General features: G+C 33.1%; 1 protein-coding gene across 1 annotated transcript in view; it reads left to right on the forward strand.

The window, feature by feature from the left end:
- The window catches only part of LOC118201535 (uncharacterized), a 205,154-nt gene that overhangs the window by 78,726 nt on the left and 107,525 nt on the right, over positions 1-18,903 (forward strand). Inside the window, exons 7-10 of the mRNA XM_085809493.1 lie at positions 766-1,099; positions 1,301-1,433; positions 9,620-9,740; positions 13,042-13,146. Of these exons, the coding sequence (XP_085665619.1) occupies positions 766-1,099; positions 1,301-1,433; positions 9,620-9,740; positions 13,042-13,146 (693 nt within the window). The remainder of the gene's footprint in view (positions 1-765; positions 1,100-1,300; positions 1,434-9,619; positions 9,741-13,041; positions 13,147-18,903) is intronic.

Genomic DNA, 18,903 nt, shown 5'->3' on the forward strand with positions numbered 1-18,903 from the left:
GTACATCAAGTTTATGCAATGCATCTAACATCTAACTTCTTAGCAAGCTCTTGATTGGTTGCATACTGATCTTCTTCCACAAGTTCTTGCGGGCGGGCCTTATCACCATCAATAGGCTGGCCAGAGTGCTTTGCTTGTTGAATGTCATAGTCCTTGTTTTTGAATTTTCGCTACCAAATATTCAGAATGTCATATGATACAATAAAGTACCAAAAGCTGTACATGTGATTTGGTAACATTCAGTGGCTGATGTTTTGCAACTGGAAGTAAATGATGGTTCTAATCTGGTAGTGCGATAGTTTCATTTCAGTAATGATAACAATATTTTTGTACAAATTTCACCATACAGTGTTCTAAAGCAAGTCTCTTTCTTTCAAATGCCAAAAGTCATTAGACAAAATATGACTAAGCATCCCAACATGAACTGTTTGAGGAGATAATATTTGTGGTGGCGAGAAGCTTTCGTTAAAACCCGACATTTTGTTCCACTTGTTAGTAACAAATAGGTTGATGAATTTCGTATATTTCGTTGATGATTTCTCGTATATAGATATTTTTTAGCCAATGTACTGAGTTAATAAAAAGTATATATTTAACAAGTTTTGCAGGATCTTCAAGTAATTTTACTCTGTTAGCATAATGTTATTCTAGTTGTGTCACACGAGATTGAATAAAGAGTTTTTTTTTTTTTTTTTTTTGTTTTTTGTTGTGTATGTGTGTGTATTGTTGTATAAGAAGTTAAAAAAACTCTTCTTTTCTGTGTAGGCCCAAGGATGTTAGCAAAGACAAGCATGATCTACAAAGTACTATAAACTCTCAAAATGTGGATAGTGATCAGTCTGAGACTTGGTCTGTTCCTAATTCTGTAACAGGTGAAATAGATGAAGATGACCTTGGAAGTGAAAATTGCTCACAAACAATTGCATTTCCTCCTGGTACTAATGTTTTATATGAAGATGTTAATTATCATATCTTACCTGATGGTCATTTTGTTACTGAATTGCCTGCTTTGGAGGAGGAAAGTGAAGATGAAGATATCTTTTGTCCTGTACCACCAAAAAAGAAGACAAAAGTCAGATTTAATTATGAGCCCATCAAGGTAATTGTTGTCCAAATCTTTTTATGTTATTTCTGTAGTCAGTATTATTTCATAGTTATTTCTCAGTTCTACTTTTTGATATTTTATCTCTTTTGAAGAAATGCTAAAGTGGTTTCTTACATGAATTTATTAAAACATTGAAAAATATGTAAATTATTTCTCATGTTAGTTTAACTAAACAAATTTTGTATATTTCACTAGGTATATAGTACATATTCTGTGGATGATTATGATCGTCACAATGATGATGTGGATCCAGTAGCTGCTTCAGCTGAATACGAGTTGGAGAAGCGTATTGAAAAAATGGATGTTTTCCCAGTTGATTTAGTGAAAGGTAGTAGCATACCTTTTGCTATCTGAGAAAAGATTTTCAGTTTATGATGCATAACAATTAAACAAAAAAGAAAATTTTTCTCAGAATATGTAAATAATTATTACTGTAATATTTATTTATTTTTAATATCTGTAATTTTTTTAAACTATTTTAAATTAGTTATTTTCTTTTAAGGAGGGTTTTATAAAGTTGAGATTTGATAACATTTATTAGCAAAGCATTTTAATTTCTGTTCCTCCATATGTCAGCAAAATTTTTTTCCCTCCTCTTTTTTTATATACTGAGCAATAATTATCGATAATTATTGTGTCCCCCCTTAGAATTTATCATTTGCATATGATGATTCATAACTATTTCTTAATACTGTAGTAGTGGTAATATCTGTATTCTTTGTTTACAATCCTCTGTGTATAAAATGCTGTCATATCTCTTGTTATTAATTTATGCCTTTTCTAAGGATCTGCTATAAAGTAATTTGCCATAGAGGCGAGACATTTGTAAATCTTGAAAATAAATTTATGCAGTTAACATTATTTAATCAGTGCTTAATCTTCTCTGACATAAATATAATTGATAATGTGGGGGGGGGAATATTTTTATTTTAAACAAATGTTCTTGGCTGCAGATTCATGGCTATCTCCTTAAATAATCACTCTGGATGTTGAAGAAGAAATTGAAAATATATTACAGATAATAATGTCTTTCAGCACAAAATAGCTGTAAGTAGTTCAAGGAGAGTGTGGATAAAGCAGTTTCTCCTTAGCATGCAAAAAATATCATTAACACGTTGAGCGCCATGTCAGCCATCTGTGGCTGACACTAGACTTTCCGTTTAGGCCGTTTCAGCCATCCGTGGCTGACACTAGAATTTCTGTTTAGGCCGCGTCGACCGCTGCTGGCTGACAGCGTGTGACATGATATATAACTATATTATTTACACTGTTTTATGGAATTACAGAAAAATTATTTAAAATTTACTTAATTGTGATTCATTACATGTCTAATGGATTTCATTGAAACACAGTTCTCCATTACAGCTATTACAAATTGTGACAACTGTCTTAGTCTTTTTTCTTTCCATTACTCTACCAGCTTCAGTTGCATTTTTATCATAGTGTACAATATTTCCGTACTTCAGAGGCTTTTTCCGGTTTTTTTTTAGTTTATGCTGTCGTTTTTTAGATGTTTTTGCATTTCTGTTCGATGGAATATCTTCATTTTCACAACTTGTAAGGGATAGTGCTAATTCTTTCCGGACTTCAGTAATGCTAATTATCTGCTTCGTAATATCTTTGCATAGAATGTAACTATTTACAAAACAGACTTGGAGCGTAATGTGTTGAATGAATACCTATAGGAATCATGTTCCAAACGTAAACTATCTTCTACTGCGATAAGAATCGCTGGCCCTACAATGCCAGCGCTTTTAAGTGGCACACATGGCCTGAACGGGATTGCCTAAGAAATACGCTTGGCGCTCAACGTGTTAAGTTCCCCAAATCACTAAAGATTAAACTCTTAAATGCGAGTCAGCTAAAATGGTGATCAGCTAAATCTCTTTTAACCATTAACTCTCATAGCTGTTTAATAACTAGTTCATTTTAACTTTCGGAGCCTTATAGTATATGCATAGTCTTCTGAAGCTTCAGAAAAAATAAGTTATAGGGCTAAAAAATCTGCTTTTCTAAATCTGAGAAAACTTCTTAAATGATAAAAAGCAACACCAATCATGAACAACCGTGATTTTCTCACAATGTATGTACACCTTCAGCAGAGACAATATGACCAAGATAGCTAATTTCTTAATGAAACAATTTGCATTTCAAATGATCAAGCTCTAAATTAGCCTGAGTTTTTGTAGCACTTTTCTGATAATTCCCAAGGGTTCTACAAAATTGCTTCTGACTATAATAATGAATGTGATGGATGTGAATCTTCAAAATGTGATGTTCGTATGAGGTTCCTTTCAGTTTTGTGTATTAGATGTTTACATGTTGCTGAATCATTACACAGTCCGAAAGGCATTCCTTTAAACTGCCAGAGTCCTTGACTGGTAGTAAGTGCAGTCTTCATTCAATCTTTAGGATCTATTTCCACTTAGCAGTTCTTCAAATCTGGATTGAAAATCCATTTATTCCCTGATAGCATGCATGCAGTGTCAACAGTTTTGGACAAAGGGTAACTTTTCTTTGTAATATCGTGTAGGTGTCTGTAGTCAACACAAAATCCCGTGGAGCCATCTATCTTTCCAAAATGATAGGTGATGCCCAAGCACTAGACGAAGACTCAGTAGTTGTTTTCTCCTGTATTTTCCTCAGAGGTTTCTCAACTTCCTTCTATTTTGTGAAGAGAAAAATCCGAAAATGTTACTAGATAGGCTATGACTTCTAGAGCTGTGTCACATCACTGTGCGGCCAACATCAATGGATGAAGCTGAGCTGTCATCTTTAACCCTTTGATGAGCGTCCCACCTTTTCTATCAGTTTTTATCTCCCAGATGAAAGCTGCAAAATTCCATTTAAAATACATACAATTACACCTTTTAGTTCTCTAAATGTATAACAGAGGGCAGCACTAGTATTCATTCATGGAAATAATGTAAAATAAAAATTCTTTGCAGGTCTAATTTTGAAGCAGTTTTTTTTTAAAGCAACTTTTGGTGTTAGAATGAATATTTTTATGTGAAAGTTTCCTTTTCTTAAAAAAAAATATTTAAATTCATATATATTAACTAAGAATGGTTGAAATTAAAAGGTGGGACCAAATACTTCCCACTGCGCATGTAGGAATTATTAATTGCTGCTACTAGATGGCAGCACCATTCAAGTATTTTTAAATTCAAGTATCATGTTCGTTTTATATGTTGATAATGCAAATTTATATTTTTTAAATAAATTGGAATAATGTTAAAACTTGAAAAATATTTAGTATTTTCTCCAAAAGAAATGAAAATATAACTCTGTAACATGAAATGTCATTGAATACTGAATGGATATGTAAGTGTGATTTACCATAGAAAAATATCCTAAGCAAAGGAAAGAGAGGTGAAATATAAATCATGACGGCCTTCTAAATACAGTAAACTCCCGATTATCCGCGCCTGCTGCACAAAGTTCCCTTTTTTTAACAAGCATAAAGCAAAGAAAATTAAAATGTTCACAAAACTGAGCGAACTGTTCAATTTGCTAACATCATGCTTTTTTATAGCAAAAATATCCCAGACCTTCTCGAAACCTTCCCCTCTGATGAGTAAGTGATTTCTTACTCACCCTTGCAGTGCCCGCTCCACCGCCCTCTCTCGTCTTACTGTCACGTCCACTTCCTCCCACTCGCCATTGTTAGTTTAAGCCTGATAGTGTTTGCGAACTGGTCAGAGTTAATTTCTTATCTTTTATTGTGTTCAGTGCTTGTGCTTTTTGGTTTTGTGTTTTTTGTTACTGATTTAAAATGTCAAGAAAACGAAAGAAGGTTGTGTTGATGATTGCGCAAAAACTAGAATTAATTTCCAAAGTAGCAAACGGCGCTACAAGGCAGCAGATGGAATTTGATTACAGAATATCGGAAATAACAGTGCTTAACATTCTAAAACAAGGCAAAAACCTTTTTTGAGTTGTTATGCCTGAAAGGAAATTTTGATGCGTCTTCTAGCTGGTTGACTCGTTTTAAGCAGCGACATGGAATTCGAGAAATTGGACGTCATGGGGAGAAACTTAGTGGTGACCGACAAGGAGCCGACGATTTCCACCATGAATTTGAAGAATTTGTTTTAAAAGAAGAGCTATCTTTTGAACAAATCGGGACTTTTGTGGAAATGTCTTCCTATTCGCACTTTAGCATTTGAAATTGAAAGTAAAGCGGCGAGTCATAAAAGCAGCAAGGAAAGGATCACTATCATATCTTGCAGTAATGCTACCGGTGGACATAAACTTAGATTTGTTGTCATTGGAAAGTAAAAAAAAAAACGAGATCTTTCAAAGGCACAAGGATAGAAAATTTGCCTGTTGATTACTTTAACCAAAAAAAAAAAAAGGATGGATGAACCGAAACATTTTTCAAGAAGGATTCAAAAAATCTTTGTTCTTCAAATGTGTAAACATCTTAAATCGAAAAACCTGCTTGAAAAAGCTGTGCTGTTGATTGAAAATGCATCTTCTCACCCAACAACAAGCGTGCTAAAGTTTCTGATGGACAAATTTTTGCAAAGTTTCTCCCTCCAAACATTACTGCGCTAATCCAACCCATGGACCAAGGAGTCATTGCAACAATGAAGAGAACATACCGAACCAAGCTGCTAATGACCAAAACTGAAGAAGGTTATGATCTGAAAGAGTTTTGGAAACACTGCACAATCTTGGCAGCATCTACGATATTGCATCTGCATGGGACTCGGTGAAACCGTCAACCCTCATAAAATCATTGAGAAAACTCATGCCTAATGTTTAAGCCAACAACAACCTAACCCCTTTGAGTTGTGAAGAAGAGAATGAAGATGTAGACACGCCCATGGCAACTCTTGCCAATATGGTGAAAACAGTTCCGGGTGGTGAGAACGCCGATGCTGAAAACATTAACGAGTTGTTGGAGTGTGACGTCAACGAACCTGGCTTTGAACGCTTGACAGATGACGAAATTGTGAAGAAAGCAAGGGGAGAGACCGAGAATGAAGGCGAAGAAGAGCCCACTATGCAGATGCGGAAGACTCATGAAGGGGCTTTGCAACAAGTTGACGGACTGCTGAGCTATTTGGAAGAACAAGATGACGCGGAGTTGGCCGAGAAAACTTATGCTACGAAAAATGCAATCTCGGATCAAGAGAAAATGCTTCCAAAGCAAGAAGCAAACACAAATGACTGATTTCATCAAAAAGGTGTAGTTTTACAGTTATGCTTTTGTAATTACATAATACATTACAGTATTAAAACAGTACATGCGTATTAATTTTTCTGTGTATCCTTGACGCCTCTCGTAAGTATGCAAAGCACTTTTCTGTTTTCATTAACAAAATGCGTTTTAGGTTAGTTTTGAGTGATATACAAAATATTAAATGTTAGTTAAACATTTCATGCTGTTTTTTTTTACGTTCTATTGTACATAAAACGATTTTTCAAAGTTGGTATGACCGTTTTCTCTTTTGCTATACCCGTTTTTAGCTTTTTTCGGATTATCCGCGATTTTTGTTATCCGCAGCGGCCCCGCCACCCAGTTCCGCGGATAATCGGGAGTGTACTGTATCTTCCTTTTCAAACCTGTAGCAAATAAAGTACTGGAGTGAAAATCATCTCTGTTTCAAAAATCTATTATGAAATCATTAAAAAATATCTAAAAAGTTGTACAGAGAGCGATTTTTTTTTTTTTGAATTATGCAAATTTGTTTCGAAAAAATTTTTTATTTTGCGCGTATATGATCAATATTTTCTAGATAATTATTCAAAAGCATTTTTTATATCTTGCATATTCATTTGGTTGCTAAAACTAGCACTTTAGATAAGCATGTTAGGAGAATTTACGCTGTGGCAAAGATACCATTTTACTGCTCTAGGTGCACGGTGGGACAAGCAGTATCCCACCATGTCATGAATTACCTTAAAAGTTTACCTGTTTTTCCCCCCCCCATGAAATAACATTGTATTAGGGGCTAGTTATTTATGTGTAAAGTTATTTTTTTCCCAAAAAAAATTTTTTTATGTACCAAAAATCAAAGGGTTAAATTTTTCTGGTAAAAAAACTTGCAGCTTTAATTTGATGAGCATTTAATTCTGTAGTTGCAAGTAAAGCTTTTAATTAAGGTAGACTCTGCTTCACACAACCTTTGTTCCAGGGATACTGCTAACTCTTGCAGCTGATTGATAACTAACTGTTCTTAGCTTTCAGAGCTGTATTTATATAGTGTTGTGCAGGCATGGGTAAGATTTAGAACAGGCTGGAAGCTTCAAGGAAAATGTGTCATTAGAGCTTTGAAAATGAAATTTCCTAAATCTTTCAGAATGTCACTATGTGAAAAGTTGCTATTTGTTGTGAAGCAACTTGAGAGTCATAAGCAAACATCATATTTGCCCACATGTTCCATTCTACTTGAGCTATTTTTTACAGTTTAAATGTTATACTCAGAATAGAAAAATCTGCAATTCTGTGTAGGAAATAAACATTTATACACAAAACATATGTCCACAAACTGAATTACACACAGAATAAACCCAAAAAATTATCGCCTTAAAACCAACATAGGAATAAATTACTTCTACTTATGCAAAACTTTTCTATAGCAGTCATAAATATAAAAGAACAAATATGTTTTAGTTGTAGGTAAACTTGTAAGTAAATAAGTTTGGAAAGAGTTCAGTTTCAACTTTTATGAATTATTATAAAGAATAAAGCTTATCTGAACAAATAAGAATCATTACTTGCTTTAATTTACACGAGTAAACTAATTGAGAAAAATTCAATATGAATAGTAACACAGATAAAGATGAAATTTGTTGAAATTCAGTTTAGCAATATGAAAGAATAATTGTTACACTGGTTCGGTTTTGGTTTATTTAACCTCTTAACTGCTGCGGAAAACGTAGAAGATTCACTTGACGGTGCCACCGTTTTTTACACAGGCACGTGTACTTATGTGATATATTAGGGGAAAAATAATTGCTCAAATTTTTCTGTCTAAGAACTGTTTACTTTCACAAATTAAAGAATGAAAGGGAAAATGAAAATACAAAATTTAATGCTTAGAGTAAAAGTATAATAAAAAAAGACGTAAGTATAATAAAAATGATGTCTGTATAATAAAAAACGTGTAATAAGAAAGTAATAAAAAAGATATCCAAAAATGGAGTTTTGATTAATTTATTTTTAGACAAGTAAAATCTAATATCAGATTTCAGTGTTATTGTAAAATTAGTATACCTAAAAAAATATGCTTTTTCTGAATTGGTTGGATGCCACAATTTTGTTCTTGATTTTTTTTCTTTTGCAGAATGTTGGTCTGCAAAACCGTTAGTTTCAGTGACAATAATGAAGCATGAGCAGTTCATCAAAAAAATAATTCAAAAAAGATAAGTGGATTTGAAACATCCATTATATATTTTATTCCTGGCACCTACTACAAACAGTGAACGAAAATGGAAGACACAGAATTAAAAAAATACGTTTTACTCAAATAGAAACACAAGCAATAATCGTGCAGTCATTACTTTCACCGTTTCAGAAACATCCCCCTCTCCAGTTCCTCCCCTCCTCTTCTCTGAAGTAGTATCATCCTTCGCATTCTCTATCAAAGTCATTGGGGTGTTGCATTCAAAAGCTTTGCAAATAATTTTACTTTTAGCTGCACGAAGCAAATGATAGTATTTCAGAAGGGTGTATATATATGCTCCGGGCAGTTGATGCATCAGCTGAGCAAGCCGTATATTTACACCTGTGGCAGTTAAGGGGTTAATCATGGCAAAGCACTAGAGAGTGTCTACCTAAGGGGGGATGCCTTTGTGGAGCACTTTCTAAGGAAAACTGGCTCACCCATTACACGTTACCCATGGGGAAAACCATGAAAACGCCATGCAGCCAACCCATTCGCTGGTATTCGAAACCTATAACAAACTATCGGTGTTCAATGACTTTAAAACTTGCTACAGCGAACACTTACAGTAGAAGTTGTCCTGTATGTGGAATTCAGAATGTTTGGTCAGAAAAGAGAGTGGTGGGGCTCAGAATAGGCTTTTATATGCTTCTGATTGCAAATTTTGCTGTAATGACACTGGTTTGATATTGGTCAACAGAATACCAAGCAATAAAATTTCGTGCTTCTTTGTGCTGATTCTTACTTTGAATTTTATTTTTTCCCTGGTAAACTGCACAAAGCAATTTTTTTCAATTGTAAATTACTTTGTTTCACATCAGTGTTAAAAATTTTTATTTTTATTTCTTGTAATGGTAAGCTTTTTCTTAAAAGATTGATGCTATAGTATAATTCTTCCAGCATGCAAAAATTTCCTATCTTGGGCATTTGAATGTATAATACATTAAAAATTAACTAAATGAATGAATTCTATTACTTTGCTTTTTCATAAAAAATATGAAGTAATTTTCTTTTAATGGAATTGATAGAATGCTTTTTTGTAAATAGGTTACACTTTGGTGTAAAATATAAATTTGCTTGAAATGATTTTTAAAAAACATTTATTTCTATTTATCAGGTCCAGAAGGTTTGGGACTCAGTATCATTGGCATGGGTGTTGGAGCAGATGCTGGATTAGAAAAGTTGGGCATTTTTGTGAAATCAATTACTGTTTCTGGAGCCGCATATAAAGATGGAAGGTAATATTTAAAAAGTTCTTTTCTGTCTGTTTTAGAATTAGATTGAGATCTAATTCATTCATTTAATTTTGTAGCAATGAAGCAATAAAAACTAATGCTAAAATTTCATAGGGATATTTTGTTAGTTTTCTAGTCTGTAAAATAAGTATGAGCTTATAGAAAACTTTTCATAAAGGCATTCTTTCTGAGCAGTTAGCTTGCATGCTTTTTCATAATTAATAACCAGATAGCTTTCTGAAGAAATAAAAACATTTCAAAAAATGATTAAAGCAGCAGAGAAAGCTAGATGTATATTTATACAAGATGTTTGTCAAAAGTGATCTCAGCCTTTGTTCTGTCAAATAGATTCTAGGCATGTACTTCCAATTATAATGTTTCTTAAAATTATTTAGAGAATTTTATGAAAGAAGAAAAAGTTTAGTAGGCTTTATGCACTAAGATAAATCTTATATTTTCAAAATTCTTATATACTCATTGCTGAAATAATTCTCATAAAATTTTCTACCTTTAGAGAAACTTTGTTATGGAACCAATCAAACCAGAAAAGGGTGTTCCAAAAATAAAATATGTAGCCATCTTTTACAAATATTGTTTTTATATTTGTATAAATTTAAATAAGAATTTTAAATATTGCAATTTGTAAAGTAGTATTACTCTGCAAAACTTGTCACAAATATTTCAGTCTGTAACATAAGGATTTGATTTGTTTAGTGTAGCTAAGACCTTAAATTTCTGAATTAAGTGCCATGCTTAAAATAGGTAAAACTCAGCAAATAATTACCCAGATAGAGCTACAGATTTGTCAGTTAAATTAAATTCTACAGTTTTTTATTAAAAAAATTATTTATGCTTTGCATTATTAATGGAATATTTCAAGAATTGATCTATTAATTCATTTCATTGAATGATTTTCAAAAAATTGGTAATCTTTTTATTTATATATCTCCATTTACCCTTCAAATTTTAAATTACGTTATAAGTAAAAATGTTTATTAAAAAATTTGTTTGATGCTCCATATCAGTGCCGTTTGTTGTATTGCTTTAATCATTAATCTGTGATACTAGGTGCTTTCATTCCTATATTCCAATTTTTTTTATTATTGCTGACACATAAGTTTTTTTTCCCCCGCCTTATTCTTGCTGTCAGCATTTGTTATCTCCTGGCATCTTCAGCAAGATCTAAAATTGTTAAACATTGGGAATACGTACATGTATGTGTTTTAATTAATTGCCAAAAGCTTCTGATGATGGGTTTATTTTAGAATGTATGGTCGTATTTATGATTACTGTTGTTATTAAAATGAAATATTAAAAAAATGTCATTAAGAAATTGGTAGTATTTTTGTAAGTTGTATATTTAAACCTTCTATAATATATTTCATGTATTGGTTGCCTATGAATTGTCTTATACATCTTTCCATGGCTTGTAACAGGACATAAAAGTCTGTTGGCAAGCATGAGATTTCATTCCTTAACGATTAAAAATGATTGCCATTTCCCTCCTCTTTCCAAATACAACATCAATGCTTTGTGCTTGAGGTGTTAAAAAAGCAGTATTACAAAAGGCACTTTTTTCTATAGATCAAGGTCCAGTAATAATTTTCCATTCATCAAAAAGTGTTCCTTGTATTTTTATTATTATTTTTTTTAATTGATAGCATAGTTTTTAGAGCTTACAGAAACTTTTGTGAATTCAATGTTTTGGAAGTAGTATTTTTTCAGCGCAGACTTTTTCCGCATTAATTTGCCTAGTAACGTGAGTTTCAGATTCATTTTACTCAGTAACTTTCAGCTTCTTTTATTTTACTGAAACCAGTTGCTGTAAATGCTTTTTTTTTTTTTTTTTTTTCCTTCAAATTCAAGTTCTGAATGGGGGAACAACTTAAATGTGTTCACAATATCTGAGTCTCTCGTTTGATGTAAAGACAGCTGAGCATTGGTAATTTGACATGGATCAAATCTTGGTGAACAGGTCGGTTATATGAACATTTTTGTAATTTTCTTCATGTGTTATGTAAATAAGAGTCAGTTTTCTTTAGACAGTCTGCCCCACCAGTGGACAAGTGGCTAAAACCACTGAATGCTGGTAGTTTCTCTTAGGCTCAAACCCAGGCAAACAGGCTGTTTCATGAACATGGCTTGTTTTCATGATTTTCATGTTTAATGTGAATATGAACCAATTTCCTTTAAATTCCTCCATAAAGGCTGCCTTAGGCAGACAGTCCTCATGAACCTTAAAGAAAGTTTTCTACAAAGACATCATTCCTCTTAGGCAGGTAGCTATTGTGTATTTAGCTGTGATTGATTAAACAAGTACACTTGCAGTCTAATGCTTGAAGTTTTGCTTTTGGAGCTAGAATTAAAAACTTAATTTCAAATTTTCAGCACTAAATTTTATAACAATAGCACTGTAATCCACAAAAAATATTACTTTTATCCTGTTTTCATTTCTTAAGTATACCAGATTTGAAATTGTATGAAATGCAGTGACTTGAAAAAAGAGAAAAAAAATCATATGAAGCAGGAAATTTTATTGATTAATGCTGCAAGTAACATCAAATTGTATAATGCTTTTGAAATAAGCAGCTTTGAGACCTAACAATTATTAAGCGCAATGCAGATATTATAAAAAGCAAGTATGTATATTAACCTCTGTAAAATGTTTGTGTCAGCATGATTATTTGCTATGAAAAATTTAAGCAATTTGAATTACCGCATTTGACGGCATATAAGATGCACCCTTATTTAGAAGGCCACACACATGTAGTTATGTGTGTCTAGATCTTTATCTAAGCTGAAAATAGCATTCAGTATTGAAAGTTAACCTGTGTTTTTCACGTATAAGACGCAGGTAACTTTTTTGAGACCAAATTTAGGAAAAAAAGTGCGTGTTATATGCCGTCAAAATACGGTATGTGATCTTGAATTACTTATTACTGTTTTTGTATTAAGTTACTTAAGGTTTATATTTTTTATTATGAACTATTATGTTATTGTTTGCTATAAATGACAGACTTATGAAGTGTTGTAAGTAGGAGGGGGGAAAAACTTTATATTTTAAAAAAATTTTTTAAATATGTTTTAGACAAAATAAAATCTTTTGATGAATGAAAATAGTTATATGAGGAACAATTAAACAATCACTGAGCTCAATTTGTTTCATTAAAAGTCTGAACTGTATACCAAATAGTTCATGAAATGCAAAATATTCTGAAAATAAATAAATCTTAGCCATTAAGTTGTTTAAAATCATAGTTAAATTAGCTGAGTTAATTTTTTTTTTTTTTTTTAATTTTTATAGAATTGCAGTAAATGACCAAATCATTGAAGTTGACCAGAAATCACTTGTTGGAGTTACACAAGCTTATGCTGCCTCAGTTCTGAGAAATACATCTGGTTTAGTGAGGTGAGTTTTATTGAATTTGTAGTTCAAGTCTCATTCTATTGACAGTAGAGTATTTAAACAGTTTGAAAAACATATGGCCAAAATTTTAAGACAGAAATTTGTTTTTCTGTGAAGATATATGTAATAGTGTGCAAATTAATTTGAGCACATCCAAGAAAAGCACAGTTTCAATGAAATGTTCCAAAATTTTCTCAGGAAATCCAATTTTCACCAGGCCATAAATTTGTCAGACGTGGAATACTTTTTTTTCTATGCAGTATCATTTGTTTTTTAATTCCTCATACCAGTAATGGGTACAAATGTCTCGTCACAATAGATAGAAGAAAAATGCAGAACTATTTTTTATTGAATGTTTCAGTGTGGTCTATGTGCTTTGTTGAAAACTTTTCTGTTTATTGTTTCCTACCATGAATGCAAGTACTGACCTATAGAACGAGTCTCATCAGGGCAAAACACATATTTTCATTTCTTAATGAATATTTTTTTTTTCAAAAATTTACCAATTTTTCTTCAGCTGGGTTGGTAACAGTTGCTTTTTCATAGGTTGGACAGCCTTATCGCTGATTTTTGAGAAGTTATTGTTAAACTGTAGAAGCTTCCGCATGGACTCCAGAATGAGCCAGTTCATATTATAGATCATAACTGTTAAGCCGAGTGGCTGAGTGTTTCCTATCGATTTCTATATCAAGATGCTGGATCTTGTTTGTAGTTGTGCACTTTCAGCAACATTTTCCAATGCTTTTCAGATTAAGTGTTTGAGTTGAGTTGTAAAATGAGATTTTTGAGATTGTATTTAGTAATCCCGCTTAATTGATGGAATGGGCTTGTACACCTGGGTACCTGGACTACAAGGTCCTGTCAAAGCCAAACAATATTTATTAGCTATTATGAATAATTTTTTCAAAGTAACTTAATTTTTATATCTAAATTGTGAAAGAAATTTCATAAAAAATTAAAATTTTCAAAAAAAGTATCAAGTTGCACCAAACTTGAGAATTAATGGATTGTGCAGAACTGTCAAGTAGGTGATTGAGACTAAAAGCAAAACATGAATTAAAAACAAGAGCTAAGTGCAGTCTTTGGGTGCATGTTATTTAAAATTTCTATGTATAAAAATAGTCCTCAATTTATTTTGATGTCTAAAGAAACAATAACCATATAATCGACAGCTTAAAAATGAAATAAAAGAGGTTAAAAAGGAAAATTATAATGTTTACGGGAATATGCAAATTTTGTTTGTGACGTCGGAAACTATACGTTTAGATAAGGTGTTAAAAGCAGCCTGCAGCATTCCTTCTGTAGCAGGAGATTAAAAACAACTGACATTCTTTGAACATTTTGTAATAGTGAATACAATTTCTCAGCAAGATGACATAGCTGAATTTGTAGCGTGGTGGTCATTAAGAATCAGGTCAAACACAATCCATTGTAGGGGAAAACGTTAGGAGTTTCTCCAAGTTTCATTTCCAGACTACGAAATCAGGTTTTGGAAACTCGAAATGTTCTGCAAAGATCAGGACAAGGTCATTCCCCTGCAGCAACACAAAATGATGATCGGTATTTAATGTTAATGGCCAGAAGAAACCACACTATGAATGTTACTTTCCTACAAAAGCACATTCAGAGGGCTACTGGTACCAGAGTTTTGACTTGGAACTGTTCGAAATTGACTCCACCATGTGGGTTTGAATGCTCAGAGACTTAAGGTTTGTGTTCCGTTGACACAAGACTGCTGCCCACAGAAAGTGAGCCCAAGAGAATCTCAGATAGGAATGAGATGAGTGGAGCAAAGTCTTCATAACGGACGAGTCCTACTTTAATGTACAACCTGACAATAGACAGGTTCTCACCTGGAGAGAGTGGACCTTTGAATATAATCTTCAGTTCTTTCAGAAGCATGATGATGTTGGCAAAGTATACATAGTTCAGAATCCCCTGACTGATTTCTGGTATTAACATGGTTATTTCATGATGCAGTTGTGTACTATACATCTGGTATAACTGTGGAGGGTTTACTTGTCAAAATTGATGCTATTGTCCTAAAGCAGCCTTGCATTCTCACTTTTGAGTGGGTTATTTAAAGGAAATTTGGGGCACCTATGGTAATTAGTGGTGTATCTTAATTGGAGGCAATTAGATAATTTAACAGTACTTAATTGCTTAGCACTGCAATCTGAGCTTCTGTGCAGTCTAATGCTCTTCATGCACCTAGGCTTCAAAGGACAAACTTCTGAAGAATGATTAAAGTGCGGGCAGTTGTTGCACTGCACACAGCCACTTTTTATTTTGTATACAGTTACAGAGGTATAAAAATGAAGAAAAAAAAATTAATTTCATAGACCCGTTCAACCCCACTTCATTTGCGAGCTGGCTTTAAAATAAGGCCGTGATTAATAATCCCAAATTTAGTCCACATAGTTTTGCTATATTGTTTTTAATCAAAGTATTCTGGTGACTTAAAATAACAGTCTTCTGTTTCTTAATGTGATATCTGTTGCAAAAACTGAAGCAGGTCCATCAATAAAATGTAAAAATTTGACTGTAAGGTAAACAAGCAAAAACACATGACTTTGCCAAAATATGACACTTAGAAACTTGAAACAGTGTTCAGAACTACTGCAACTATGAAATGACATAAATTGGAGAGAACCTTCAGATTTTAAATAGTTGCTTTTCGCAGAAAGTGAAGTAATTTGAAAATAACCTTGCATTCGTATAAAATTGCACACTACTTACATTCAAGTGTTGTTTTGGGTCATCCCAAAAATTATGCAATTTTTCAAATATAGTGCATTTTCTTCTAATTATTTTGTTACTGCTATTGAGGAGAGACCTTGATTGAAGCAAATGTGTGAATTTGCTCATTTCTGCTTATGTTGCATAATTTTAACTTGTAGCGTAATGTTTTTTCACCATAGTGCCAATAATTGAAAACTCAGAATTTCATTTTCAGCGTATTATACGCTTTTGTGTTAAAAAAAAAAAGAGAAAAATATTAGAATACTCATAAAATTTGGGCTATATGTGTACAAAGTGCTGTTTCTAGTAACAAAGTTTGAAGGTGGTTTCAGAAGCACAGAAATTTCAGTTTTGAAGATGATGCCCACTCTGGACAACCATGCTTTGTAAAGAAGGATTAATTAAAAAAAGCTGTCTCTGAAAATCTATGTTATACAGTTAAGCAACTGATAGACAAAATAAAGAAAAGTGCAATATATGATCATTTGAAGACTGATGTAAATAACTATGATGTATGGGTACTCATACAACAAAGCTGAATATGGTTACTTGAGTTTTGGCGTGTGATTCTTTGATGAAACAAAATAAGAAGCTCATTTTTTTTAATGTCTGATTATTAGAGGTGAGAAGTGGATACAATTCAGTAATGCTACCAGAAATGGTTACCTCCTTTAGTAACATCAAGAAGGGGGCTGCATTCCCCAGAAGTAATACTTTAGTATGGCGGGACAACAAATGAATAACATATTATGAATTGTTGCCACCAAATCAGACAATAAATTTGAAGAAATATTTTTCCAGAATTGTAATTTTGAAAGCAGAAGTCATAGCATAGCATCCAAAATTGGCCAAATGTAGAGATGTTGTCTTCCATTATGATAATGTTGGGCCCTTCATTTCAATGAATATGAAATAGACTTATTGAGTATGGCTGGGATGTTTTATGTCATCTCACATAGGTACTCACCTTGTCTACTCAGATTTTCATCTCTTTAGGTCATTTCAAAATTCTCTAACAGCATGGATTTCATTACTTTGGAGGCTGGCAAACAGCACCTCGACAATTTTACAAATAAAACCAATGACTTTTTTTTTTTTTTTAAATGAATTTTTTGGTTGCTGGATAAATGGCAAAAAGGTTGTAGAACAAAATCGTGCTTATCTGATTCAATTAAATTTTCTCATGTTTTTGTGCTGCTTCATTTCTATTTATCATCAAAAAATCACAGTTCTTTATAAATGATCCAATAATTAAATTAGTCCTATTTCTATTTATATTTCTATTTATCATCAAAAAATCACAGTTCTTTATAAATGATCCAATAATTAAATTAGTCCTATCCAGACCTATGCAAATCCTGCTCTGGATGATGACATATTTCTCATTTAAACTTGGTTATATGGAGCATGGGAACATTGTATGAGTCATGAGGAAAAGAAAACTGAGATTATTGATAGTACTTTAAATCACCAGATCGCACTTTTCATGCAATGTCAAAGTCCATTATTTAAATTAGAAGATCTTTAAAATGCCCTTAAAGAAGGAAAATCAATTGAAGTTGCTTTATCAGACATGCTATAAGTGAGTAGCTGCACTGCAAGAAAATCTATGTTTGAGAAACTTGCCAAAAAGGCCTATGAGTACTAGAATAGTTTAAAAAAGATAATTACCGAATTTGAGTTATGATTGACAAGAGCTAAGTGCTGGTTTAGTTTCACACGATTTGTCTATCTCTTGTTCAACAGTACAAAATGTTCTGCATTCTATTTTAAAATGATATCTGTATAAGATCCACATGATGCAAAAGCTACACCCGCAAGACTTGCATCAGTGTATTGATTTTGCTTGCAGGTTTTTGGTGCGATTAGCCATTAACAGTGCATGGTCTTAGAACATTTTGTGGTCAGATATGGTGCATCTTTGACAGAATAGAGCAATGAATACGTAGAAGTGTTGCATGTGGTATACTGCAAGTTTCAATATGTACATGAACAACTTTTGCAATCTGATTGTCACTGTGTGATATGGTTTTACTGCTCTTTTCATTTTTGACTGCTTTTACTTTAAGGAGAGTACTCATCAAGGCTATAAAAGTTGTATCATCAATAAGTGCCCATTATTGCAAAATTTTGCATCAGCAAGCCATTCTTATAGTGCAAGAACAAGAATATTTAGAGACTGCTATATATGCTTTCAAGGTGATTATGGGGATACCTGATAAATCATGTCTATAGAAAAAGCATATGGACTCAGCCTGAGTTGAAAGCAAGTACAGCCTGTACTTGAATTGAGTCTGAATAGTACTTAAATAGTTCTGAATAGAGTCGCTTTTAAACTACACTGTATTTGAAAATTTGTGTGTTGTGCATATAAATGCTGTTCTGAATTAATAATAATTAAGAATGTAATTGGATCATACAGAAATGATTCACACAACAGCTCTCACAATGAAACTATTGCACTATGTGACAGGAATACTAAGTGGGGGAAAGCTACTCAGAATACATAGATGGTGCTGGCCACAGGAAAGAACAATTTAAGTCAGCACCTGTCTCTTTTCCCATCATCATTGAGAGCGTGGACAGCAATGGTGGAAGGAGACTATCACGATCAGTGTTGAACAGGTTGGTTCCTTTGAAAGGAATGGGTACAAGGTAGTGAGATCCATCGTTGCATGGTGTTGGTTTGTGGGAACAAAGCACCCTCAAGGTGTACCATATCCCGTTGGTTGGCCAAGTTCAGCAGTGGAGTGGAGACTGCAGCCAAAGGTGTCAGCGCAGGGTGATCAGCAACATCGCATACAGCAGCAAATGTAGCAGTCGTGTTGGATTTGATCATGGCAAACAGGTGCTTAACATTTAATAAGATGCAGGAAGAGACAGGGCTTGTGCAAGGAACATTGTAGGCAGTTGTGCATGGTGATTTGGAGATGACAAAGGTGTGTGCAAAGGGGGTGCCTCATGCACTCACACCACAAAAAAAAAAAAAAAAGGCAAAGCACGTTAACATCTGCAGAG

The sequence above is a fragment of the Stegodyphus dumicola genome, chromosome X2 (genome assembly GCF_044657685.1).
Source record: "Stegodyphus dumicola isolate Sdum_Otavi_A_Nest chromosome X2, ASM4465768v1".
Taxonomy (NCBI): domain Eukaryota; kingdom Metazoa; phylum Arthropoda; class Arachnida; order Araneae; family Eresidae; genus Stegodyphus; species Stegodyphus dumicola.